The 27,298-nt window shown below is 42.0% G+C and overlaps 4 protein-coding genes and 1 non-coding gene across 5 annotated transcripts in view; 4 read left to right on the forward strand and 1 right to left on the reverse strand.

Moving 5' to 3' along the window:
• The first annotated feature begins 2,093 nt into the window (after positions 1–2,093).
• Positions 2,094–2,167, forward strand: trnan-guu (transfer RNA asparagine (anticodon GUU)). The gene has a single exon. It is a non-coding gene; the product is annotated as a tRNA-Asn (tRNA).
• A 5,254-nt stretch (positions 2,168–7,421) lies between these two features.
• On the forward strand, positions 7,422–24,407 carry cnn1a (calponin 1, basic, smooth muscle, a). The gene is made up of 9 exons (XM_030778916.1): positions 7,422–7,481; positions 10,988–11,109; positions 11,579–11,645; positions 12,746–12,883; positions 13,163–13,279; positions 13,614–13,760; positions 14,134–14,312; positions 23,012–23,079; positions 24,349–24,407. Exons 1-9 carry the CDS (start codon positions 7,422–7,424, stop codon positions 24,405–24,407), a joined length of 957 nt encoding a protein of 318 aa, XP_030634776.1.
• LOC115816634 (transcription elongation factor 1 homolog) lies at positions 14,633–17,109 on the reverse strand. The gene is made up of 3 exons (XM_030779652.1): positions 16,990–17,109; positions 16,806–16,876; positions 14,633–16,058 (listed from the first exon to the last, which is right to left on the reverse strand). The coding sequence occupies exons 1-3, from the start codon at positions 17,103–17,105 to the stop codon at positions 15,994–15,996; spliced, it is 252 nt and encodes an 83-aa protein (XP_030635512.1). The 5' UTR covers positions 17,106–17,109; the 3' UTR covers positions 14,633–15,993.
• On the forward strand, positions 18,958–21,949 carry pld6 (phospholipase D family, member 6). The gene is made up of 3 exons (XM_030780291.1): positions 18,958–19,154; positions 19,490–19,713; positions 21,684–21,949. The coding sequence occupies exons 1-3, from the start codon at positions 18,958–18,960 to the stop codon at positions 21,947–21,949; spliced, it is 687 nt and encodes a 228-aa protein (XP_030636151.1).
• A 2,420-nt stretch (positions 24,408–26,827) lies between the features above and the next one.
• rab3da (RAB3D, member RAS oncogene family, a) overlaps positions 26,828–27,298 on the forward strand; it is an 8,250-nt gene continuing 7,779 nt past the window's right edge. The window contains exon 1 of the mRNA XM_030779651.1: positions 26,828–27,064. Coding sequence (XP_030635511.1) covers positions 26,828–27,064 — 237 coding nt within the window. The remainder of the gene's footprint in view (positions 27,065–27,298) is intronic.

Here is a 27,298-nt window from a genome sequence, read left to right on the forward strand (position 1 = left end):
GTATTCCGTTCATATACAAACTGAACTGAAATAAAAATCCAATGCCTTGTGCCTACATGAATGGCGTAAGGCTGTGTTTGGTGACAGTCTGGATTCATTTCCAGTCTACGGGCACTTGAGGAGCAATCGATGAGGGAGCGCTGTCTGTTTTAATGCTGTACTAACCACTATCTGACACACACACACTCACACACACACACACACACACACACACACCCCTCAGGTAATAGACTGAGAGCCATGTGAGGCTTCAGATCAATATTAAGCCGTAAGAACAGGTAATATAATATTGATGGCTCACAATGGATATCTGTGAACAAGGACTGTGTGTGTGTGTGTGTGTGTGTGTGTGTGTGTGTGTGTGTGTGTGTGTGTAATAACACTGTCAAATGTATCATCACACGCCCTCTCATAGACACTTCCATGCATTTACAATGGAAGTTACACTTCTCTGGTAATCTTATCTGATACATAGTTGTCGTTATACAGATCAATGGACAGACATGTGGTTGATGTGAGACTGTGTGTGTGTGTGTGTGTGTGTGTGTGTGTGTGGGTGTGCTTTTTGTGCTTGTTTGGGTCCAGGCTGCACAGAGAAAATGACCTGTGTCGTTCTCATTCTCTTTCAAAGGAAACATTATCTGATAAGAATCTCTTCAAATAGACAATAACACAGAACAGACAATCCCATTACAATACATGGGAATCCGTGAGGTGGCTATCCATGATTAGAGTGAAATGATATGTGTGTGTGTGTGTGTGTGTGTGTCTAGTCTATCTGTGTGTATGTGTGAGTGTGTGTATGTGTGTGATATTGTGTGTGTGTGTGTGTGTGTGTGTCTGAGAGAGAGAGAGAGAGAGAGAGAGAGCTTATATTTAGCGTGTTAGGTAAGGTGCATTAGCTCTGTGGTGGAAAAGCCTTATTATATTGAACCTCCCGTCCTTTCCTCAGCTGGTGATTTTTAAATTAAACGAGCTCAGCGTTTCATTCTGAGGAATCTTCCGGAAAGCTGTGGACTCACATCACTCACACTGGTCCATCTTTATTTCATACCATATCCAGACCATTTGTCCCAGTGACGGACAGTTCCAGCCTGTCACCTCAGATGACACGCATAATCACAGCACTGCTAACCATGTTAACACCCTAACCTTCCCTCAGCCAATCAGAGCCTCAGATGACTGTGATGTCATTATAAGAAAAATAATGCACTATGTCATAATTTAAACAGAATCTTTCACAATGGTAAAAAAAAAATAGAAATCCTCTGTAAACACAGTTAGGCTATTCATGTAGGCAAAACAGTCTAGTATCTCCTCAGAAACTAAAAGTTTAGGATGGTCTGGTATTGACTCTGTGTGTGTGTGTGTGTGTGTGTGTGTGTGTGTGTGTGTGTGTGTGTGTGTGTGTGTGTGTGTGTGTGTGTGTGTGTGTGTGCGTGTATGTGTGTGCGTGCTTGTGTGTGCGTGCGTGTGTGTGTGTGTGCGTGTGCATTCGACTGTTAACCAAAAGGTTGGTGGTTCGAGCCTACCCAGGGATGATAGCCTTTCTCTTTAGATGCCATAACCTCTGCCTTCCACCCAGCCCTGTCCCACAGACACACACACACATACACACAGGTAGGCTTTATATCCTAGCAGGGCTGTTAAGGGTTAAAGTTAAGATTTTAAGATTAATAACCTATTTCTAACCCTAATCCTAGCCCCTGTTAAACCAGATTGTTGGAACAATAAAAACAATATCTTTTCTTGATGTCCTCCTCTGACAATGTCCCCCGGTACAGTTCTGTAAGAAATTTGGTATACATTTATGTCATAAGAACTTGACCAGAGAGAGAGAGAGAGAAAGAGACAGACAGACAGAGAGACAGAGTGACGGAGAGAAAGAGAGTGAGAGAGAGGGAAAGAGAGAGAGAAAGTGCAAAAGGGAGAGAAAGAGAGTGAGAGACAGACAGACACAGAGATACAGAGAGTGAGAGAGAGAGCGAGAGAGAGTGAAAGAGAAAGGGAGTTCAGTGGCATCTGTCCATAACTGAGGGAAGCACATGTAATATATTCTGCACTGTATACCACAGCACTCCATAATCCCACATGTCTCTGTGGCGCAATCGGTTAGCGCGTTCGGCTGTTAACCGAAAGGTTGGTGGTTCGAGCCCACCCAGGGACGAAAGCCTTTCTCTTTAGATGCCATAACCTCTGCCCTCCACCCAGCCCTGTCCTCCCTGGAGAGATAGAACAGCTATGCCAGGATGTTGTTCACTGACTTCAGCTCAGCTTTTAACGCAATCGTACCTCAACACCCGATCGGAAAGCTGAGCCAGCTGGACCTTAACACCTCCCTCTGCAACTGGGTGCTTGGCCTCCTCAGGGGGAGGCCACAGTCAGTCCAAATTGGCAGCATCACCTCCAGGACCATCACACTGAGCACCGGCGCTCCGCAGGGGTGTGTGCTCAGTCCGCTCCTGTTCACCCTGCTGACCCACCTCCAACCTCTACCCAAACATAGGGAAAACTAAGGAGGTCATCATCGACTTCAGAGAGACCAGCGTCCACCATACCCACCTGACCATCGATGGTACGGACATGGAGAGAGTCAGCAGCACTAAGTTCTTGGGAGTGCACATCACAGAGGACCTCTCCTGGTCCTCACATGTCACTGCGCTCTCCAAGAAGGCCCAGCAGCGCCTCCACTTCCTGCGACGCCTGAAGAAGGCAAGTCTCCCCCCCGTCCATCCTCACCACATTCTACAGAGGCACCGCAGAGAGCATTCTGACCAGCTGTATCACGGTCTGGCATGGGAACCGCAAGGCCTCCGACCGCAAGTCCCCACAGCGGACAGTGAAGAGAGCTGAAAAGATCATAGGAAGTGCTCTCCCATTCATCCAGGCCATCTATGATGCGCGGTGCACCCGGAAGGCCCTCAGCGTCGTGCAGGACCACACCCACCCTTTCCACATCCACTTCACCGCCCAACCCTCTGGCAGGAGGTACTGCAGCATCCGTGCTGCCTCCATCAGACTATGCGACAGTTTCATTCCTCAGGCTGTGAGGTTCCTCAACAGCTTGGACACTCAGAACAACAGAACAGCAACTCTCTGACCTCTTCCTTTGCACAATAAATTGCAGTTCTGCACAGTCAACTGCACTGTCACCCCAAACAAATCACCTACCTGCACAAATGTTGCTGCTTGTAATTCACTGTCCGTGTCAGGTGTGCTTGTTATGTCTAGGTTAGTAATATGTAGGTTTTTGTTGTATTGTGTATTGTATGTTGTACAAGTTTTACTCAGTACATTTTGTTCTTAATATTTATTACTCAGTACTTTTTGGGGCTTTTTTTGTCCTCAGTATTTATTATGCATTATTTATGTCTTTTATGTGGCACTGTGGCCCTTGTGTAATGTAATCTCGTTCCCCTGTATGTATGAGTCATGCATATGCGGAAATGACAATAGAAGCAGTCTAAGTCTAAGTCTAAACCATAATGTGTGTGTGGTTTAATAACATGTAATCATAACCATAATTTGTGTGTACGCTAATAACATGTAAGGGCACTTAAGTTTAGCACCAGTAAATTTTTATAAGCCCTCATACAGCTCATACAGTTAAGAGAAAATACAGGAGTAAGATAAAATATGGTCCAGATAACGGATCAAGTGACCTCAGCAGAATAAGCATTTAACTAAAAAAAAAAAAAAGAGAAAAGAACAAAAAAAAAACGTTCTACTGAATTTACATATTTATAAGAAACATACTGGATTACCTGTATCCACTTTCTCATAATATAGGAACATTTCATAACAGGAGCAGAGTGGGCCAACAGAAACACGGGCAGTTACAGTGGTAGTCATACCTAAATACATATCTAATTTCTACAGGCTCCGTGCTGTATGTGTTTCAGTTAGATCCACACAGACAGCTATAGTCCCTCAGTGTCTTCTGCTTGGCACGACGGACTGGTATGTTTCATTTTTATTTATTTATTTTTTTTCTTTCCTGATGGAGAATCTTTCTTTTATGTTTTTCTGTTCCCCGCAGCTGAATTTAAAAAGCTCGCCTGCTTTCCAGCAAACCTGTAATCAAATGCCAACAGACCCTGAAACGCAGGCCTGATGTATGATTTAAATTACAAAAAAAAAAAAAAAAAATTATGTAACTGTCCATGAATATGGAATATCATCAAACATGCAGGCAAGAAGAAACTTGACAATGATTTGACAACAGCAAAAAGTAACAAACAAACAAATAGTTTGTTAGTCTATGATGTGGTTTGCAAAGATGTGATAGATTTGACCTGGTTTGAACTCAGTTCAACCGGTTTGAACCGGTTTGAAACATTCCTGGATTCCTGTTTATGATTCTGGCTCTAAACCGTCGTAATGTGGTAGTACAAGCACAGAACAAATATAAAAGAAAATGAGAAAAAATGGTTTGTATGAGTAGAAGAAAAAATCTAAAAATGACTGCATGTTTCATGTTTTATAATACATATTTTATAAACATGAAAAGTCTTACATTACCCTGGGCAGTAAAACCTGTGAGTTAAAACGAAGAACTCCAGCCACTCCAGTAACAGAGACTCCGCCAATAAACCGAAACTGAGGTAATGGCGCCCTCTGCTGTTGAAATGAATTTATCTCCAACCATACGTCAAACCTCCTGAGAGAATTAAATGGAAGGATACACATGTTGTGAAGTCTGCTGAAAACTTAATTATGATAGAACAAGAACATGCTGGGGACAGAACGGTACACTCTTAAGCTCCACTTACCTTTCCCTGTATATTCTCCAGAACGCTCCTGCGTGCTTAACAAAAGCGTCCAACTTCTTTCTTTCTTCCTTTCTTTCTTTTTCTCGTTTGGTTCGGGGGAGCTCGGCTAAAAGCTTAAGAGTTCCAGATGGTGTTCTGTTTCTCATGGGCCTGGCTGTGGGAATTAAAACAAACATCAGCTCCAAATTCTAAAAAGCTGTGGAAAGCACAGTTTGAAGTGACAGCCGTGTGAATGGATGGCTACGTTTCATCGTCCATTTGCTGCAAAGAAAATGACGTCATTACCGAAAAACCGATCGGTTCGATATTACCGTGCGGTTTATTTGTCGCTTCGGTGCTGATTTAAATCGGTAATAGTATTCTGATTGGTGCATCAGTGCATTTAAAACGCAGAGAATATGGAAAGTATTTAATGACCTGTATGACCTGGTATTAAATGAGTGGGTGCAGTGAGTGACTAATCACAAATATGCTACATATAAGAACAGTGATTTGTCATAAACTGTATTGGTTTAGTGACAGGACTGGAGTTCTGTCATTCTTTTTATGACGTGAGTTCTCCCTGGTTCCAGAAGATTACCAGGACTGTCAGTAAACTCCCAACAGGCTTTTCCTCACACACACACACACACACACACACACACACACACACACGCGCGCGCCACTCACAGAGCCACTGAGTCTTGCTCGCCATGCCCAAATAAAGACTTCACATTCCAGCTGTGTCCCCCCTCTCTCTCTCACACTCTCTCTCGCTCACTCTCTCTCTCTCTCTCTCTCTCTCTCTCTCTCTCTCTCTCCCACACACACACACACACACATGCTGACTGTGCCTTTGGTATAAGGATTCACTTTATAGAATATGTTATCTTATCCAGCGTTTATATTAGCACCACAACCCAAACTCACCATCATAAGAGAATCATAAATCTGTTTAAACCACATAAGCATTTAAGATATTTACAGTTTGTGTAAGACAGATCTGACAGAGTTCAATCTGCGATCGGGGGATATAGCTGATTATACCTGTTGTCATGACCTAATGTGGGCTGTTAGAAGCCATCGCTGAGAGTTCACATATTCAGACTGTTTTAGTGCAGAAATGAACAAACAGGTAGTTGCATTTGTTAGATAAGTGTCATTTACTCGGCAGTATGCAACTGACAAGCTCCCTTGCAGTGGTTTTTACATCGCTATTGCTCTATTAATTTCATATTGACTGCTGTGAAAAACAAACAAAACGAAAAAAAAACAGGTGCACAGGCCAATCAACGGAGTGAGGAGGTCACAGAGTGAGTGAGTGTTTGCATGTCTGATATCTGAGTAAGTGTTTGCGTGTTTGCATTAACTTGCATTAAGTGTGATAGTATACAAATTCAGAGTATGACTCATATGGAGAGAACATAGAACAGTCTTATGGTATTAACAGTGAATAGTCTCTCTCTGTGCATACACACACACACACACACACACACACACGCGCACACACACACACATAGTTGCGGCAGCTGTGACACAGAGGAATAAAGCCATCACACCACCTAAGCATTCCATGCAGGCCTGATCTGTGATGTCAGCTACTGTATGTCTGCTTCAGCTCTCAGCACCAGAGTATGTGAGAGGGAGAGAGACAGAGAGAGAGAGGAAGAGAGAGAGAGAGAGAGAGAGGGAAAGAGAGAGAGAGAGGGGGGGGGGGAGAGAGGAAGAGAGAGAGAGAGAGAGGAAGAGAGAGAGAGAGAGAGAGAGAGAGAGAGGGAGAGAGGGAGGAAAGAGAGAAAAGACACATGAGGATGTCAATGCTAATGTGAATATGTATTTACACACATAATTAAATGAAAGTGAAAATATTATGAACATATCTTGTTTTAAGTAGATAGTGCCAAACCCGTAAAGAGAGTACCGTACCCAGTTCATTTGACCACATTTCCATATTTTTATGGAATGTTCTGTATGTTTTGCAGTCTTGACCCTGGATCATATCTTTGGAAGCACATATGTCAGAGTATGTTCATTGTTCTCAAGCAAAATTTCATTTGATCAAATATTGTGGTAATCTTACTTGTGTTGAAAGAAACCTTTTTTTACAAATTTAAAATGTTTCAAAGATTTAATAGTTTCTACACTGTAACACAGGCATCATTTTACCTTCAGAAATAACTTAACGCAGAGAAATAATGTAGAGAAAAACAAGACTGATAATAAATAAATAAATAAATAAATAAACACCACAAACACAGAATTTCATAATCAGGAACAATTCAGTGTGGTCACGCAGACCATTATAAACTATTATTTATATGTATAAAAATAGTTATTATCTCCTTTAACAGGGCTATGATCCATTAATTATTATACTGTAAAGAATCAGTTTTTATTACACTCCTCAGTTTGAGAATATCCAGACGATCCAATGCCATCCCGATGATCTCATTAAGGCACACAATTTTGCTCCTGATTGGCCAGAGCCCTCGTCCAATCAGAGGCCGCTCTGAGCGTGCCTGAGGGAGAGAGAGTTTTAAAAGAATGAGGGAAAGTTCTACTGGGAACTCTTGAGCCACTTGCTCAGAGTGGAACGCCCAAAAAGGATTCTAGAATCCCCTGCCGTAGAGACAAAACCGAGTTTAAAAAAAAAAAAAAAGAAAGAAAACCATGGCAGCCCATTTCCACAAAGGACCAAGTTTCGGACTGTCTGCTGAGGTCAAGAGTAAGGTAGGATACGTCTGCTTCCACAGTGTTCTGGTGTAGCGGCCAGTATACAGGATATGTGAATAGAAGAGACAGAATGAGAGCGGGAGAGGAGGAAAAGTTTAAACAGGAAAGAATAAACATCATTTCAAGGGGGATGACAAAATGTCATTGTTATTTTTTTTCCCTGTGAGACAGAAAATTAAGTTCTAATTTAATTCATTTTCACAAGAAAATCGTATATATGTAAAAAGAAATCAGTGTATTTAATCAAAAACTTTAGCTGTATGATCTTGGACAGCCTCATAAATGAAAGAGTGTGTGAGAGCAGAAAAAAGCATTTGGTCAGTGAACACGATGACATTTAAACTGTATATGACAGGCATAATGAACCTAAAAGATGTTTTTAGGACCTTACCGTACCCTAACCAACCTTACCTTGTTAAAAGACTTCAGTACAAAAAACCCGTAAATCCCGGCTATGACAGCGGTGCCATGTGTTAGAACGGCAGCGGTCTTTTGCTTAACAAGTCGTTTTTGCCCATATTTAGAAATCTGGTGAAGGAAATACATCCATTCGAGCAAACCAGCGGAGTTGAGTCTCACCTCATTTGCTCCGCGCGTTTAGACGTGAGACACACGTCTCAAGAGTCGTTCACAGATCGTTAACGTACATGATGTTTAAGCTGCTCGCTGCTGGTCTGCAGCGCGAGCGGAGTGCGTTGCAAAAATATGACCGTTACAGTGGCATTGGAAGGACGAGTAAACATTTAGAGTATTTCCCTCTGTCCTTGAGCCCCATCCAAAAGAAAGACTTTCGATTCTGCCCACACAGAGAGGGCCTCATCTCTCTCTCTCTTTCTCTCTCACTCTCTCTCTCTCTCTCTCTCTCTCACACACACACAGACTCTCTCTGTATTATTCTATTTCTATCTGTCTCACTCTCCCTCTGTCTCCCTACTCTTCCCCTCTTTTTAATTTCCTTTACTCCCTCTATCTCTCTGTGTGTGTGTGTGTGTGTGTGTGTGTGTAACTACTAATGTAGTATTACTGCGAAGTCTAAACTTACACCTCTATCTGTCATTTCTGGTCAAACATTCAGATACAGCCCGCCTCTCCACGGTGACCATCCCTGTCGTTTGAGTAAGACTGTGATTTCTGTCAGCTGATCACACAGCCAGATACGAATGGCATCTCTAATCTAAACTGTGAGGACACTCATCCCGAAAAACTTTGGATGTGCATTGGATTCACTGCCGTAATTCCTTTAACCTGGTTAATGAGAATATCTACTGCAGTTAATAACAGACAGTACAAATCAAACTAAACTGAACTGAATTGAGTCAGCAGGTGAAGTTAAATGACATATTCAGCCTTATTATCTACGGTTTGAGTTAACATTGCCACTCAATACGTAGTAAAACATTCTATTTCTTAGACAAAGGAGGTTATTTTTACAGCAATAAAACTCCAAAAGTTTGGAAGAAGAAAAAAGTTCAATACTAAGAGGAGTTCAGAGGAAGACCTTGCGTAGTTCAAACACAATAAATTGGCTTAATGTGGCTGTAAGACTCGGGGACATTAACACCGAGGTAAAACACACATCCCTCACACATGCTGTAAGCCCTGCTCCAATATCTGAGCTAGTACAAAGACTCAGAAGGATAAGAGTACACTAGAGAGGGGTGTGGGTGTGTGCATGTGCGCGCGTGTGTGTGTGTGTGTGTGCGTGTGTTTGACAGAGGGAATAAAGTGTGTCCCGTTCAAAAAGGCAGGTGCCTGAAGCCTAAAGTCTGGACTCCTTTTAAGGTATGAGAGTGTCCTCTCTGACAACCCTCCAGCAGGCAAGCTTCAGTAAACGCACATTAATACCATTTACTCATAGTGCGTGTGTGTGTGTGTGTGTGTGCAAAAGAGAGAGAGAGAGATGACCTGAAATCCTTTTTCACTTTTCATGAGTAAACTACAGTTTCCCCAGTGTACTCCCACAGCCCTCTGCCCAGTTCATGCACAGTAGTAACTTTCTAATCAACTTCAAAATGAGTAAGATCATTATTTCCCTTTTCCACACTTAATTCACTCCAAAGTACTCCGAATCAATAATGTCACAACCTTACGTTCAACGTCTGCGAGCAGATGTTTATAGCAACGTAAATGAACCAGCAACGTTGGAATTTCAAAACAACAGTTACGGTTTATGCAAATTGTTGTTGCTTAAAAGGAAAAAAAAAAACAAAAAAACTTTGTTTATTTCAAACAGCAGCTGGTGTAAGTTCGTAACCGCTGAATTAATCACAAATGTTCCTCTTTGGGTGGATTCTTTGAGAGGGAACCACACTAGCGGTGTGGAATGCGTTAATGAAAAGCATGGCTCGCCGTAACGCGTTAGCATTACACAGGCTGAGACCGCCATACGCATTAGCGTGCACGTGGATGAATGAACGCTATGGTGACATAATTTAAAGGACTGGCGTCGACTTCAACTCAACCTGAACTCAGGGCTACCCTGGTGCGGTGCTTGGGGTTATATGGTGTATGTGTGTAGTTTGTGCAGAGAGAGAGAGAGAGAGAGAGAGAAAGAAAGACAAAATGAGAGAGAGAGAGAGAGAAAGAAAGACAAAATGAAAGAGAGAGAGAGAGAGAGAAAGAAGGAGATGGAGAGTTGGAGAGTTTCTGCCTATGATAGAGAGGGAGAGTGAGGGAACGAGAGAGAGAGAGAGAGAGAGGGAGAGTTTCTGCCTAGTTTGGTGTGATGGTGAGAAGGTAACAGAGAGAGCTCCTGCAGTCCTGGGAGCTGGGAGAGGAGTTTATGTTGGCTCCTCATCTCTGTCCTGTCTTAAAAAGGAGAAGAAGGACCAACGTGTGAGAGGATGGTCGGATGTCCTGTTCACACTGGAATCTCAAATATGGGGGTGTCAGCCCAGCACACAACAACAGCCCATTAAGACTAAGTGCCAAGCTCTCGCGCTCTCCCTCTCTCTCATTCTCTCTCTCATTCTCTCTCTCTCTCATTCTCTCTCTCTCTCTCTCTAAGTCCTTCTTTAAAGAGTAAACTGTGGCTCTTGGATTTAGTCTGCATAGTATCTTCATTTGCAGACCTGTGTCGGGCTACTGTGTGTTTTAACAGACTGTGCAGGGTTTGCAGTGCAGGAGTGACAGGGTTAATGAAACCTCAGTACTAAAGCTCTAATAGCATTGGACATATTTGCAGATATAATAATATGTACATATGTAATAATAATAATAATAATAATAGCAAATGTGACACTTTTCACAGCTGTGCTTACATATACGAGACCAGTCATCTCAGTCTACCTCCAAAAGACTTGTTCATTTATTTTTGTTAATGTTCCGTTTAGAGGTCCTTTATGTGGTGATGGACAAACTGTAGTGGTTACGGAACTAAATGCTTGATTTTTCCCCCCCCCCCGTGGGTGATATTTCAAGCATACTGTAAAAATAATAATTAAAAAAAAGGTGCCTTTTACTGATGTTTTGTACTTGTATTTCCTTTGACCTTTGACCCCCAGCTGGCCCAGAAGTATGACCCCCAGATGGAGGAGGCCCTGCGGCTATGGATCCAGGACGTGACCGGCCGCCGCATCCCAGACAACTTCATGGAGGGCCTGAAGGACGGGGTCATCCTCTGCGAGTGAGTGACGAGAGGTCAAAGGTCAAATTTCAGCGGCCGTCCTCTTCTGCTGTCGGCCTTTGTAGCGTTCGAGGGTTCGCATAGCTCTATAGAGAGTAGAGGACGATCTTAACGTCGCATCTGTCGAATGGTGCCTGCATGAACACATTCAGATTATGACTTTTGGGTTGTTCTGAACCACTGCAGTGAGGCTAGTTGTCTGCAGACCCGAGTTAAATGAGCATTTGCTGCATTTGAACGACTGGGCCGCGTTCCAGTTCTATTCAATGCTCCCTTTCTCTGAGACATTGCCCTCTTGATTAGCAGAATAAATACCAATTTGGGTCAAGATTTTCTGAGGCTTACCCAATAAAACTATTTTCTTGTGGTCCATAACCGTAAACAGTAAGCACTCAAATCTCCTTTGGAGAGCACACATACATACTCTGATTGCTATGGGGTTTTTTTTTGTTGTTGTTTTTTTTTTCAGACTGATCAACAAACTCCAGCCTGGCTCTGTGAAAAAGGTCAATAATTCAACCCAGAACTGGCATCAGGTACTCCATCTTTCCCCGCTGTTTATATCTGTGGACTAACGATACAACGCGCATGACCGCACTGATCCACGCCACCGTCACGACCGTAAACCGGCCCGTGAAGGCATTCAGCAAACGTATACTTTTGAAGGTTGGGCTGAATTATGTCTGAGGTGACATAACTCTGAAGCCTTGTTTGGATACGCAGGATGTGTAGGAAGGGATCCTGTATCTTTTAGGTCTGCCCTCCTCCGAACCGCGCGGAGTTCACTCCGTATTTTAGTCACGAAAGCATCTGTTTACATTCCACTGCAGATGTGGGGGAATAATATGTATACCAGAATGTGTGTGTGTGTGTGTGTGTGTGTGAGTCTAAACTGTAGCGTGATGGACTATTTGGCTGACAGAAAGCATCTCTGTGCAGGCCTAGAGAAACAGAGCATGATTTACAGTCTAAATAGTTAGCTCAGCAGAAAGATGCAGGGCTTCCCATCGTAGACGCTCCTCCAGTGCAGTGTTCAGCGGAGAAGAACAAAAATATTAACAGCTACTTATGTATTTAATCAGCCTCTAGGCTCTTAATTAGTCTCAGTTTATTGAACTGACCTATTTTAAATGTTTTGTTTTAAATCATAATTTGTGAAGTGCGTATATTTGATTACAGTGTCATATTTCATGGCAAAAGTGATGGCTAAAGTTGAGCTCTAGAATTTTCCAGACTCATTAAATTTTTCCTAAAAATAATATTAAAATATTAAATTAAAAGTTAAAATCCAAAGAACGAGATGAATAATAAAAAGCTGAAAAACATCATATATTTATTAATGACTTACACAAAATCAGAACATGCCTAAAAGCTTTTTGAAAAGACAAACACTCCTTGGTTTATCCAGTAGATTAAAAAAAAAAAAGATTAGTGAAGAAGTGACTCTTACATTTAAACTTGTATTTTTTCTAAATATTATTTTCTCTTAATACTGACTGGTTTGACGCTAGCGTTTTATTTGCTTTCGCGTTTCATTATTGTTCCTCCTGTTTAGTATCTTCGGAGTCTGTCTATCTCTCTCTCTCTTGCTTTCTTTCTCTCTGACTTACTCAACCTGTCTCCTCTGATCTCCCAGTTAGAGAACATCGGAAATTTCGTCCGTGCCATACAGGAGTACGGCTTGAAGCCTCACGACATCTTTGAGGCCAACGACCTCTTTGAGAATGTCAATCATACTCAGGTTCAGTGCACGCTCATCGCTTTAGCTGGAGTGGTGAGTGAATCTACGGTGCTCTGGTCTATGAATATCATACACGCTGATTTTAAGGACTGGCCGTCATTACACAAGCCGGCCACCAGATGGCAGCATGTTTATAAAATGTACTAGAAACTAACTTCAGGGTAATCTCATTGTGACCTGTTGTTACTAAAATTGTGTGAAAAACACATCTGTAAAAATCACTGATACAGCTTTTCGGTTATTATTCATGCGTCTTTCGCAGATGTTAGAGTAAATCGTCTTTCCTGTGTTTCCGTTTTTACTTATTTCCAGGCGAAGACTAAAGGTTTTCATTCTAAGTATGATATCGGAGTGAAGTACGCTGAGAAACAGCAGAGAAAGTTCGACCCGGACAAGCTGCGGGAGGGACGGAACATTATCGGCCTGCAGGTCGGGATTCTCTGTGCCTTTAACACACTTGCAGGGTCGCGTACCGGTAGTACCACACCGAGATTTTCCCAGATAGGAAATTCAGCCCTGTCGAATGCGCTATAATTTAAATTGTGCTTCAAGTTGGATCAGGCCCTATATTTTAGCGTCACATTGTCTAGCAATACTCTTCTAATAATTTAAAATTCTGTTTTGCGTAGTAGTGTTTTTAATTAGAACTTTAAAAACAGAACCTCATCAATGGTCAGCTATCAACATTTATTCAATGTACTGTGACGACATCTCAGCGTGTGCTGAACGTTACACTTAAAAAAAAAAAAAAATAATTTTACAGATGGGCACCAATAAATGCGCCAGTCAGAAAGGCATGACTTCGTATGGCACGCGGCGTTTCCTGTACGATCCCAAGGCGGGCTTGGACAACCCCATGGACCGATCCACTATCAGTCTTCAGATGGGCTCCAATAAGGGGGCCAGCCAGGTACGGACAAACTAACCGTTATTATCCCAATGCTTTAAGCAACGAGGTCTAATCCAACACCGAGACTGCACGGATAATGTGATGTTACTGCCACGTTTACTGGTCGCCTGCTGTGTAGACGATTTAAAGATCGGTGTGTGTTATCAGCGCCGTTTTACCTGCCGTGAGGACGGTTCCACAGTTACAATGCCGTGGAGTCAATGAGGCAGTATTTGCGTGTGAATACATTTACTGACAGAGGGGTGTGTCTAAATATGTACATCTTCTCCTTGTTCTCACTGTCTCCGTTCCTCTCTTTCGTGCACCCATCCATCCATCCTTTCTCTCACTCCGTTTCTCCCCTCTCTCTCTCTCTCTCTCTCTCTCTCTCTAGGCTGGGATGACTGCGCCTGGCACCAAGCGGCAGGTCTTTGAGAAGAACCTGGACCTGGAGTCATGTGACATGACCACCGTGTCCCTGCAGATGGGCACCAACAAGGTGGCGTCTCAAAAGGGCATGACCCCGCTGGGGCTGGCCCGGCAGGTCTACGACAGTAAGTACTGCATGAACCCAGAGATGCTATTCCAGGACAACTACGGCATCGACGGGTTCGACTAGAAACACCTCCCCCCTCACCACCCCCCACCCCCACGGCCAAAGAGACACCCATTTCTTTTGTACCCACTCATGTTTACTGTCCATTTGTTCATTGCCCCCCCCCCCATAGTTGACAGAGTTAAACTTCAAGTAACAGGTACAATTCAATATGTTCTAACGTAAGGAATATTACGTATTACTTTTTTTTTTTTTTTTTTTACATAATACTCTGTTTTATAAGTATTTGGGAGCAATAAGACTTTTTTATTTTAAATAAGAATGTTTCAGAACTTCAAACATTTAACATAACAATGATTTAAAAAAAAAATGTTCTGCAACTCTGCAATGTACACTTTACCACCTAACTTACGACATTGCATGTGATCCGTGTTTTATACATTTATGTAAAAATGTATCAATTCTGAAAATGTAGCAGTTCTGATTGATAAACAGCATGTATTCCTATTCCATTAACATGACAGAAATGTTTTTTTTTTATTTTTGTTTTTTTTTTACATTAGATGACATTCCTTTAAATATTTGTCCCTATAATTTGTCCATACTTTTACAAAATGAATAGAAAGTTTCTGTATTACAATAATTTCATTTTATTTATTACCTGATTGCATGAATTAGTTACTGTTTCCACAACTTGAGGGAGAGACCCTTCAGAGCAACCATTGTTTTCTAGCACCATCTAGTGTTACAAAATTGTTACTACCGAAACATCTGGTGGCAAAGTTTTAAATTTTTTCATTTTTATGGTATTACTGCATTAAGCTATAAGAATTAACGAATGTTCTTTTAGACAAATATAAACGTCCTAACAGGTCGTCCAAAATCCCACATTCTGATGAGATTCTGGAGCCAAATTGAAGACAAATGAGATGTTTTTGAATCTGATGTGCTAGAACTCAAATCTGTCTCTGAATGCATGACACTGCCCAGTGGCCATTTAAACATGACCTTACAAGGATGTAAAACAAGGGTAATAAACACAAAACAAATAAGCAGAATTTGTACTTTTCATTCTGGGTGCAAATGAACCTCAACTAAGAACTACACGTCAAACAACTTGAGTATCCGTTACTGACGGACAACTATTGATTGAAACACTTGTGAACTGAGCGAATGTCTATTTAAAAACAAAAAAAGCGACATACAAACATAAATTTCAGCATGACTTACACCTGTGTGATACTGATACACAGCTCCATCTGTATGAGCAAAGTTAATCTTCGAATAATTTAAACGAATTAATCAACAAAAAAACCTCCACAGGATCATTACATTATAAAAATGATGCAACACAGTTCATTAATCCCACGCTGTCATCACCGGAATCACTACAAACGGTGTGACAAACTGGTGTGATGCAATGACAACTGTCCAGTTTTTTTTTCCTCACATTATAAATTTTAGTATAGGGAATCAGTCTTCAGTTAAAATGACCAAAATGATAGGGGGAATGTGTCACTTTTAAGATACTACTTCTGATCGCGCTCTCAGACGCCAGTCGTAAGTTAAGTTGTGTTTCGAGACAATTCCCTGTTCAAAAAAAAACATCTATAATCATGCTGAAGAGTTTCAGACAGGATATTACAGGTCAAATGAGATGGTATGTAGTGCTAAGTCTAATTGAGACCGCCCTAAATGTCACTGATTGGCTGCTTCACACGCGTCTATCCAATCGCTGTACACGTCCACCGGCTCTGAAAGATCTGGACAAGCGCGTTAAGAAAAATGCTGAGAATGAGGACTGAATGACAAAGGAGGAGTAAGAATAAAGATTCTGCCTTTTTCCTCAAAATCCAAACCTTCAAAAGATGATTTTTACATGCAGTTATGTCCTTGGGCCGTTGGATTTGCATGCTTTATACCTTATAGCACACGCTATGGACATTCACTCTGAACAATGGGGCCTAGCAGAATGTTCTCTATGGTGTTAAGGTCAGAAGAAGCACAACACATGACTCACACAAGAGCATACATCACTGTTTGCCTTTGTACAAACTTACATAATCTTTCTTACAACATCTTTCCCTTCACACACACAGATAGATGGTCATTTGCTGATGGTCATTTATTGGTGTCATAAATCTGACTCGTTTTCTCTCGTTTCTTTCGTCTGTAACACCAAGACACAAGCCACAAGCAACATCTTCTTGTGCAAAGAGCGGCTCCTCTTCCTTCTTTGTACCATCGCTGAGCCTCAATAAAGAAGACGACTACCAAAAACCATCCCTGCACCTTTTCATTATTTTAACTGACAAACGCAAATGCCCAACAAAAACCTACCTTCATTAAAGCAGAGAGCTCAATGCATGACTGACCTCATAATACTATTGATTGTAACCAGCGGGTACATTCTGTTTAATAATCTCTTGTCTATATCTGTGTGAGTGAGTTAGCTCCGGTCAACGGAAGTGTTAGGTTACAGTTGACATGTATTGGTTTCTAAAGGATACAGGTGATAGGTGTCTGGAATTCCTCCAAGCAAACTGTACAAGATATGATTCCCGTGTTTCTGCTGCGTTCCCTGTGAGAACAGAAAACAAAAAAACAAAACAAAATAAATAGATAAATAACTTGTTGGATGTTTTCGTGTTATGGTAAAGGACTCAGAAAAACTGGTGTGAAGAGAATAAATACATTTTGACATCGCAGGACTTCTCGTGGTTGCAGAAAGGACAGGTAAACTGAGTGTCCAGGTTCCCAGTTAGTTTCTTTTTAGGCGGGGGCTTTCTCTTCGACTTGCGACGACCCATTTTATCTGTTTATGGTTATTGAAAACACAATCGTTATTAAGTTACGCCAATGATTACTTTGCTGAAATAACTGCATTCTTGTCGGTGAGCGAAATCGTTCGCCAAGCAATACCACAGCTCAGCATTAAGATGCTGATTTACTGGTTATGCAGTAAACGATTAAAAAACAGAACTCTTCAATATGCAACGTTTCTGGCTAGCTAAGCATGCCAGAGGAAGATGGCTGGCTACCAAAATTTAGCAAAACCAACAATCGAAAACGAAGATCATTCATAAAATACGTGAATCATAGACAAATTGTACATTGACGGTTGAATATTTAAATGTTCCCCGCAGCGAGTTTGAAGACAGGAATATTTTGCTAATTTATGTGAATATTATTGTGTAGCTAGCGCATGGCTTTGTTTACCTGTTCTTGTGAATGACGTCAGTCGATCGACTTGAGTCGGGTGCATCCGGGGAGATTCCGGAAGTTTCAGATGTGATTTCATGAATCTGATTGGTTATGGAGTTAAAACCAATTTAAATAGTTTCCAAAACATTTTCAATAAAATTCAGTGTGAAGTATCTTTTGAAATTTTAAGGTGTGCAATACGTTCATTTTAAATCTATGCAACGGAACCTATAAAAATAGAAAACACCATGCTCATAATATCTAAAATTAAAACGTTATTAAAAATCAATGGTGATCAGTAAAGCGTTATTTTCCATCGGGACGCAGTCTCAAAACTTAATTAAGCGTCGGAACTAACTAACATTAACATTGTCAGGTATGTATATAGAACCAGTTATCAGTTGAACTACTTTGGACTCATGTAATTAAGTTATTCCTGTCATTCGGTCCCGCGTCAGACAGTTTGATCTAACAGCACTAAACTGTTGTGAGATCTTAGGCAGCGAATGAACCATCCCTGACTTCGACTGCAGTCGTGGGTAACAGAGCTGCACGTGAAAACAACTGAAAAGCACGACCTCCTGAGCGGGAAGCATAATTTAGACGCGCAGATTTTGTTGGTAAAACGCTTATACATGTACTCTCAGTGAAACAGCTGTAATTTGAGGACAGGCACGAAATGCAAGTGTATGAAATATCAAACGTTCGCATATAGACTACTTTGTCTTGCGCCAATGATAGTAAATTGATTGGTTCATACTCGCGAACTGCTTAAGTGTTAATTTCAGTTAGCTTGCTAGTGTTGTAAACCTGTTTAATATGTTGTCATTTGTACGTGGAGTGCCGACTTGCAAAACTTTGAACCAGAAATGCCGAGGAAGTATTTTCAGTGCACTTAGCTTGGGTGTTGAATAGGTTACAGGAATGTGTAACACATTGCCTAGTTTCACACGCAGAGTAGATCTGCGCAACACTCGTATTCTCACCTAGTGCTCTTCAGTACCGGCCCCAAATAAGTACTATTGTAGCACTGCGTTTGAAGCTCAGACGTACAACAAACACAAAATTGATAGGATTTTATCAGCTGAAAGATAGATAGACTTAGGCGAGGAAAAAAAAAGAACTGTTCCGAAACCTGCTTTGAAGCGTACAAAAGCGGTGCTAGGGAGGCGCGTTTTTCGCGTCTGGTCCGAAATAGGGGTTAGGTCTTCCCCTTTGTAAGTCTGTCACCTGTCACATTGTTCTCTGAGTGAACATCTTGTACTTTTCCAATTGCCCCAAATTAATGTGTGTTCAGTTGGTCTTGTGTTGTCAGCAATACTGACATAATTGCATGCTTATAGCAACTCTCTCTGTCTCTCTCTCTCTCTCTCTGTCTCTGTCTCTCTCTCTCTCTGCCATCTATCTGCCATCCATGTCTTCACATCACACTTCACATCCTTCTCACTTCTGTCACAGATGTCCATGAAAGAGGTGTTAAAGCTCGTGGGATTGGGTGCTTTGGCTGTCACTCTGGGAGTGGAGTGCCTGGATTGGTTGGCCCGTCGTCTTTGGCCGGGACGAGGCTCCCATGGCCCCCTGAACGAAGTCCTCTTCTTCCCATCCCCACCCGCCTGTGTGGAACACCTCTTCACACCTGCGAGGACGCTTCCATGGTAACCAACATCACTGCTGCAATGAAAATTCCCAGAGTGAGATTTCAGCTAAAATGTAGCTCGAAATCTGTACAGAACTTGGTGTAAGGGTATCTCAGAAAGGCACACTTAAGAAATATTTATTGGAGTGACTCAAACACATCGTACTTGACTGAGGGCCCTAAGTCACTGGTGATCCGTTATATTAGTAAGAAGTGTAGCACTTAACAATAGCAGATTTCTGGCTGAAGCAAGTATTTTCATAAAGTTGAGCAGTCTTGGAACAGCAAATACCCAAAGGTCACCCCCAGTCGGTCATCTTGGATCTCATTTTTCTTTGTCCCTGTGTCCCCAAGCTCATGTTCCCTCCCCCACGGTGTGGAGACATCATTCGGTAAGATGCTGGGTCACGTCCTGTCTGCGAAAGTGTCGCTGGACCTGTGCGTTTTCTCGTTCTCTCACGTGGAGCTGTGTCGAGCGGTGTTGCTGCTCCACAGCCGTGGAATTGCCGTCCGGGTCCTCACCGACGCAGACTACATGCTCATCACTGGATCCCAGATTGGCGCCCTCCGCAGGGCAGGTATGATAGTGCAGCTGCATTCGCACTAAAGTGTGGTACTGTGGATTTCTGTGGTTTCTTAAGGTATCTGGAGCCATAGAGCACGTACAGGCTTAACATACACTTTATATATTCATTTAGTTTTATATCCAGTCATCTGTTTTTAATAGATAGATAGATTTTCACCCAGACATTTTGATGGTAGACTCTTAACTAATGTCAAACACGAGGCCCTCTGAGAGTTTTACAGTGCCACACTCCACAGACTCTTCACAGTCTGACATATATATATATATATGTGTGTATGTATGTGTGTGTGTGTGTGTGTATATATATATATATATATATATACAGAAACACACAGACATATATATATTTACACACACATATATATACACATATATATATAGACAAAAAAAAAAAAAAAGATTTTGTTGCTTGGGCAATAACATTCAAACTCGATTGACCCTGCGGCCTCGCTGATACTGGCAGCGAGATGAAATCATCTGGTCTGTCTTGGCACGCACTGCATTCATGACAGACGACGTCACTGCGACTGCGTCTCCACGGCTACCGCGGGTCAGTGACTGTGAGTTGATGCAAGACACTTGGAGGATGAGCTCACGCGGCCTGGAAACACTGATGTGAGATAAGATAGGGACTTTATAGGGACACGGGTTCGTCGTGCGGTGCCGCTGGCTCCCGTAACACTGCCAAGCCGAATGAGCTTTGGCAGATATGAAATCGCTTCTGCTCACCCTGCTTCCATTGCTGCTGTTGAATTCTTGGGTGAACTGAGATGTAGGGGTGTGTGTGTGTGTGTGACTGGTTTAGTGAACGAAGATGAAAAAAACGCAACAACAGAACCTGCCAAAGTGCTCTTTGGTTAATTGGGCCGAAGACAGATTCGCTGCAGATGAGAGTCTGAACGGGACGGTCGAACAGAACACAAGAGTGCCAGGGGCACTTCTCCCTGATAAAAGAACTTTTTTTTTTTTTTTTTGGCTTTTATAGCTTTGATCTTACCAGCAGACAGTTTTAGGGCCACTGCAGTAACTGCCTTAAAAGGCCATCCTGTCTACTTCAATTTGTCTTTTTTTCTCTCTCTCTCTCGCTCTCTCTTCAGTATTTTTCTTTTTTTATAAACGGTTTGTTCCTCTGGCGGTCATCATAACAGCCAAGTTCAATAATAATAAATCTTGAATCAGATCCATTTTTAAAAATAGTAACTGTCACACCCTTCAATGCTGTCATAACCGTCGCCATAACCGCCACATTCTATTGGTTCTTTTTTTTATGACAGCATGACGTGACAATTTTTTTTTTTTACAGCATAGTTTGAATTAGGTCATAATCTATCCATAAAATATATCGCTTAATTCCTTATCTTATCTCCCCTTATTCGTGGAAATCATCCTTTACCATTTTATATCTTACGTAATTAGAAATGTACTCATCTGTGCAAGGGTTCAGATTTCCCAATATTTTACTCATCTTTCTATGATGTACGTTCCATTACACTTCTTTATAAATGCTATAAATCTCTGCTGATGCTTATACTGTCCTGTGTGCACTGACCTTTATGATATAGTTTTCCTTCCCTCTATGACAGGTGCTACGTAGCGCTCAGTTTGTGATACTTTATGTCGGAGCGTAAGCAGTAGCTTTAGATTACAGGCCTAGAGATCGACTTGTACCTGTATGAATCTGTGCCTGTATCTGTATGTGTGTCTCTGCCTGTAGTTCACTCTATTACTTTCCTTCAGCTGTCCCTGCACGTGTATCTGGTCTAACGCTGAACTTAGCGGTGGCGTTTATGCCACCGTTGGCTCCGTGACGGCCACATGCTTGGTTTGTATTCTGCCTGCCTCGGAAGTCGCTTTGGACAAAAGCATCTGCTAAATGAGTAAATGTGATGTAATGTGTGTGTGTGTGTGTGTGTGTGTGTGTGTGTGTGTGTGTGTGTGTGTGGCCGTCCTCCCGTATCCCAGGGATCTGTGTTAGACATGACGTAAGCAACGCAGTGCACATGCATCACAAGTTCGCACTGGTGGACAGACGCAAACTCATCACGGGCTCTCTCAACTGGACGCTGACCGCCGTCCAGAGCAACAAGGAGAACGTCATGGTAACGGAGGAGCCGGACTTAGTGCCGCCCTATCAGAAGGAGTTTGAGAGTCTCTGGGAAGCCAGTGACCCAGGAAAACGCCACCCACATTCTTTCAGCCAATCGGATTTCAGTGGACACGCAGCCTAATGCTTGGAAAAAAATACAGAGATTGTTATAAACTATTAATTTTATTTCTGTTGTTTGCTCAGAAAAGAGATGTAATGTTCTTGTGTTCCATTTAGTTTTGAGGAGTTTTTTTTTTGAGGAGTTTTTTTTGTGGAGTTCTTCATGTGGCGTTTCATTTAAGAAGATATATTGAGTTGTTTTGTTTTATATGTATTTTTTAAGAAACAGTGTTAATGTCACTTAAAATAGAAACAAGGAATGTTATTTTGCTTATAGCTGTTTCGTGTTCCCTTGTTTGATTTGGAATGTTGGGGTTTCGTTTTATTCTGTTTTAAAACGCAGAGAAAGATCAATAAGCTAGTTCCACTGTTGGGAGTTGATCCGCGGAGAGATCGGGGTGGGGAATGAGTAATGTGTGTAACCTGGTGCATTGTCATCCTGAGAGAACTCTAACGCCACACACCAAGCACTAGCCCACTAATAAAACACATCCATTTGAGTAATATAAGCCCTGCAGAGAGCCACTTACATCCTCTTAGTTTGACTGAGGCTGAGAAGACTCCGCATTTTTATCAAGCTGAGACCTGATTGCTCTGTGTGTGTGTGTGTGTGTGTGTGTGTGTCTGCCAAAGGCATTTTGATTACACAATGCCTCAGTGAATGCTTTTTTCTCCCTCACTCTCCCATTCTGTGTTTAAAACCAAGGGAATTTAAGTCAACATAATTTCAGCCACATCAGAAGGATAAATTTCAGTCAGTTAGTTAAGACTCATCACCGATCCAATCTCTAAAAGACTACAGTTACTTCTCATGAATGAGGATGTTCTGACAACCACTGATTCTCATTCATATGGCAGAGTGAGCGAGGACAAAACACACACACACATTCACTAAATGAGTGTACATAATATTTCACAATAATAACCCTGTATTTAGGAGTATAAAGTTCCCCCAGCCCGGTCCTAACAATCAGATGCGTGCTCAAACCTGCTATTGTACAGAGCACAGGAGTTTTTCAAAGGTAGAACTGAGTTTAAAAAAAAAAGATACATAATTTACCATGAAAATGTCAAGTACATGAATGACGGATCCCACCATAAATTCATCAGGAGGAAGAAAAAAAAAAGATTCATCTCACGTGGATTATCACAGTAACTGTTGGAATGACCTAAAAGTGCACATTAAGCTCCATAGTTCATATACATCTGACATAAGACCTGACATATGCATGTTATGTTGCTTATATCCCTCGATAAATAAAATTATTCAGCACTCAACAAAAATGTCAGAGTGCTTCAGTGATCTGGTTTCTCTGTTGTTTTTTTTTCCTTTGTAATGTCTTTTTTTTTACACTTAATAAATACACAACGCAGCTCCGACATGCACCGGGCCCCCCTCAGCCTCTCACCATATGCACGACTCGTATCCTCCGTAACTGACTCGGTTACCCTTCTCCGTTAAGAGAGTCTGCTCCACGGAGTGCGATTTGAACAACGGTGCTGCAGAGTGGTTACTTAGTGAGGGAATGAGCGGTGGCATTATATTTCTACAAATAAACAAATAAATAAAATTAAAAAAATATGTGTATCTATCTATCTATAAAGAGAAATATAAAGAAATAAACTGATAAGTCTTGAAGATTTTATTGTCCTGTTCAGGTTGTTTCGTCAGCAACATGACTGGGGCTATGTTTTTCAGTGAATCTGTTTGTTTTTGAGTGGAAACTCACCGGAATGCCGTGTTCAACCGAGCAGACTGTTCGAACACGCTGCGACATTACTTGCACCTCTGACGAAAAGAGAGCGTGTTTCAGTTAAACAAGTAAAAGTGCGATCACTTATAGATCTGTGACCTTTTAATAATGTTGCTTGAGTAGCCTGGCTGGGTCCAAGCAAAGACGACTGTATGAGGTTGGATTCCCCCCCCAGTGAAAAGGATGCAAATAATGGGCATCATCTCACTTGCTAAATAAAACGGCTTTCAAACATAAAGATCATAAAGACCAATAATATAGTTTAATATCGTTAATATCCTAAATTATATTTGCTTCTCTGATAGCTGCAATATATGTGACAAGTGAATGTGTTACTGGCCATGTCTGTATGCAGCACAACCAGAGAAAACACAAAACGACTCCTCAGCCACACTAATATCTCCCCTCATCCGGCTCTATAGCCATTGTACAGAAATCATATGCGTCTCCACTAATATCGCCTGTTGATTGGCTGCTGCGATGTTGGCAATATCTTCTAGGCTGATCCCAGAGCAGTCTTCGCTCTTCGGCTCCTCAATGGGGAAGTAGCTACTAATTCCACGCTATGACAAACTGATAGACCGAGAACAGACATCAAAAGCCGACGCGCATTTTGGAACAGGGAGATTAATTTTATTTTCACAGGTTTCCGTGAAATTTAAAAAAGGGAAGAGATTCGGAGACGCCGCTCACGCCAAAACGAGTGAGCGACCATACGGACACTGAGCTGCGGGAGGGCGAGGTGAAAAGTGGATGTCAGAGCAGAATAACGTTAAATTTTCGTTCAAAGACATCATTCGCCAAGCAATCTACACGCTAAGGTCAGTCAAATCGCTTTATTTAACCTCTTAAGGCTTAGAAAAGCGACTACCATGCGAGCTACTGATACTCTGAGAATGTCCATATGGAAGTCCGGTACTGAGTGGGAAAATAACGAAGCTTCATCCTGACAATAGAAAAGGCACGCGCTGCAGTGGTTTGGAATGGAACTTAATCATATAGCGAGTTACAGTTATTCTCTGTTCAAAGTATTCACCAAATGTATGCACGATCTGTCAACGCAAACCCTATGTCGTTATCAGCTTTATGTATGTATGCAGTTTTTTTTCTGGGTGGAGGCAGTTTATGTTGCGTCACTGTACAGGAGAGAGATGCGCTCTTCTGATTAAACGTCGTTTTCGTTAAATATCGTAACGGGAGCTTCATTGGTAAGTTAAGTTTTGTTTACAGAGAGGAAAACCTCTTTTATTGTAGTCTGCATGTTTGCCACTCCCTTTTCAAGTGTGCCGTTACAAGTTAAAGTTGTAGATATTCAAATGAAAATGTCGGATTTCTTTCACTTGAACCATTCTGTCTACAGGATGGCGTTATCAAAGACCAGTTCATTCATTCATTCATTCATTCATTCATTCATTCATTCACTCACTCGTGTGCGTGTGAGCTATGTCATATAATGGTGACTCCGTTCTTTTCAGACCGGTACAGTAAATGGTCAAATCCCTATTGATTGTGCGCCAGACGTTTAAGATTACAAGGTGTGCAAAGCTGATCCTAGACCAGTGTTTGGGGCAGCTTCAGTGGCATGCCATCACTGCCTTATCCCATCATATTTCAACCCCCTGATCCTCAGCTCTGGCAAATAGACAGTTAGACTGTAATATATAGTCTATTTTCATGTTTGTTGAATCAGCATTTCAGCTCAGCTGGCTGCAGAGTAGTATATAGTTATCCCCAGAGACACTGAAGACTGGTCCAAATAAAGAAACAGCAGCGCTAATATTCATCTACAGTAAACACAACAGACACCAGGCAGACTAACAAGGCTTCATAATAAAAACCTCTACGGGGTTTATTGACTCTAAAGGTTAGACACCTAATAAAGCAGTGTTTAAGAGAATGTGCTAATATATACAGTATATGTGTGTGTGTGTGTGTATGTATATATATGTATACAGGTACATTGGTGAGTAAGAGGGTATTGTGAGAACGGACCCACTGCCCCCGAAACTCCGCGGGTTGGGAGCCAAGTTGGTTTGATGGGGATCTGACGGGAATATGACCAGGATATCAGTGTGTGATAGTGAGAGAGAGGGGTTTCAGAATATCAGTCACGGAACACACACACACACACACATACACACACACATACCCACTCACACACACACACTCACATACACATTTACACACACACACACTCTCTCTCTCTCTCTCTCTCTCTCTCTCTCACACACACACTCACGCACACACATATACATTGCTCATACATGCAAACTACATGTGAGGTCTAGGTGCCTCTGTCATTACCCTAAATATATTCCCAGTACCAGTAACTTTTATCTTTATCTTAATCTTTAGTTTTTCATTACCATTAGGAACATTAGGACACTGTTGAAATCATTTGTTCCACTTACAGCTCCTCTTAGCTGGAACCAATAAAATTGACTGGCTTTGATCATTAGCAGAGCGAACAGATGCTTGGTCACCATCTGTAAAACTGGGCAGATTTAAGATGCCTTTTGTGTGTGTGTGTGTGTGTGTGTGTGTTTGTTTGCTGACAGAGCGTTGGCCAGCCTGGCTCTATCTTTATGGTGCTGCATTCTTCATGCTGAGCTGGTCTCCAGGGCTACCATCTTAAGCGGCGAAAAGATATATTCAGCATCTCACAATTACTGATATTGCCCAGAGCAAGAGAGAAGAGGAAAGAGAAAGAGAGAGAGAGAGAGACAGACAGACAGAGACAGAGAGAGAGAGGGAGGGACGGAGGGTGGCAGCATCTATAACTTATGTTCATATCCCAGTGAGAGATCTTCACTTATCTGTCTTATGCAACACTGAGAGGTCAGTAACCTGTTACAGTGACTTGACAGAGACAAGTTAATCTCTTGTTTCCTCGTATCCAGCCTTTAGGAATTTCTATCATTCCCGAATCTCGAGTTCACTTCAAATCCCAAGCCCAATGGTCCATGTAGCAGAAAAAAAAAAAAACAGATAAAAAAAAAAGAATCCGCTGGTTGTGGGCTTTGACCATTCCAGAACGTTTATGAAACGTTCAAGATTAACTTGCCAACCTTGCAGCAGTAAGATAACTGCTTCGGATGAGGTTCAGCTGACCTGTGTCGTTCGACCTTGTCCCTCCTCACTCGTAGATGGCGTCAGTGAGTGACCCCCGCCAGCAGTCGCAGGCGCAGAAGGACGCGGCCGATCAGAACTTCGACTACATGTTCAAACTGCTCATCATCGGGAACAGCAGCGTGGGCAAAACAAGCTTCCTGTTCCGCTACGCCGACGACTCCTTCACCTCCGCCTTCGTCAGCACCGTGGGTATCGACTTCAAGGTCAAGACCGTCTACCGGAATGAGAAGAGGGTCAAGCTCCAGATTTGGGTGAGTGGGGGAAATGTGACCATGGGATTTTTTTTAGAACTCCTGGAGATTCTTCAAGACCCTTTTCCAGCAAAAGTGACACCATCAGTTTTAAGACAAAAATCTTTATCTGTAGCTGGAGGCTTTATTAGGTGTAGTTCTACAGTCATTGGTTGTTATTTGAACAAAACACACCTTTAGCTACTGAAACAGTGGGATACAATTGCGCAATTTACAGTGTGGCATTTCAGTTCA

Source organism: Chanos chanos, chromosome 7 (assembly GCF_902362185.1).
Source record: "Chanos chanos chromosome 7, fChaCha1.1, whole genome shotgun sequence".
NCBI lineage: Eukaryota > Metazoa > Chordata > Actinopteri > Gonorynchiformes > Chanidae > Chanos > Chanos chanos.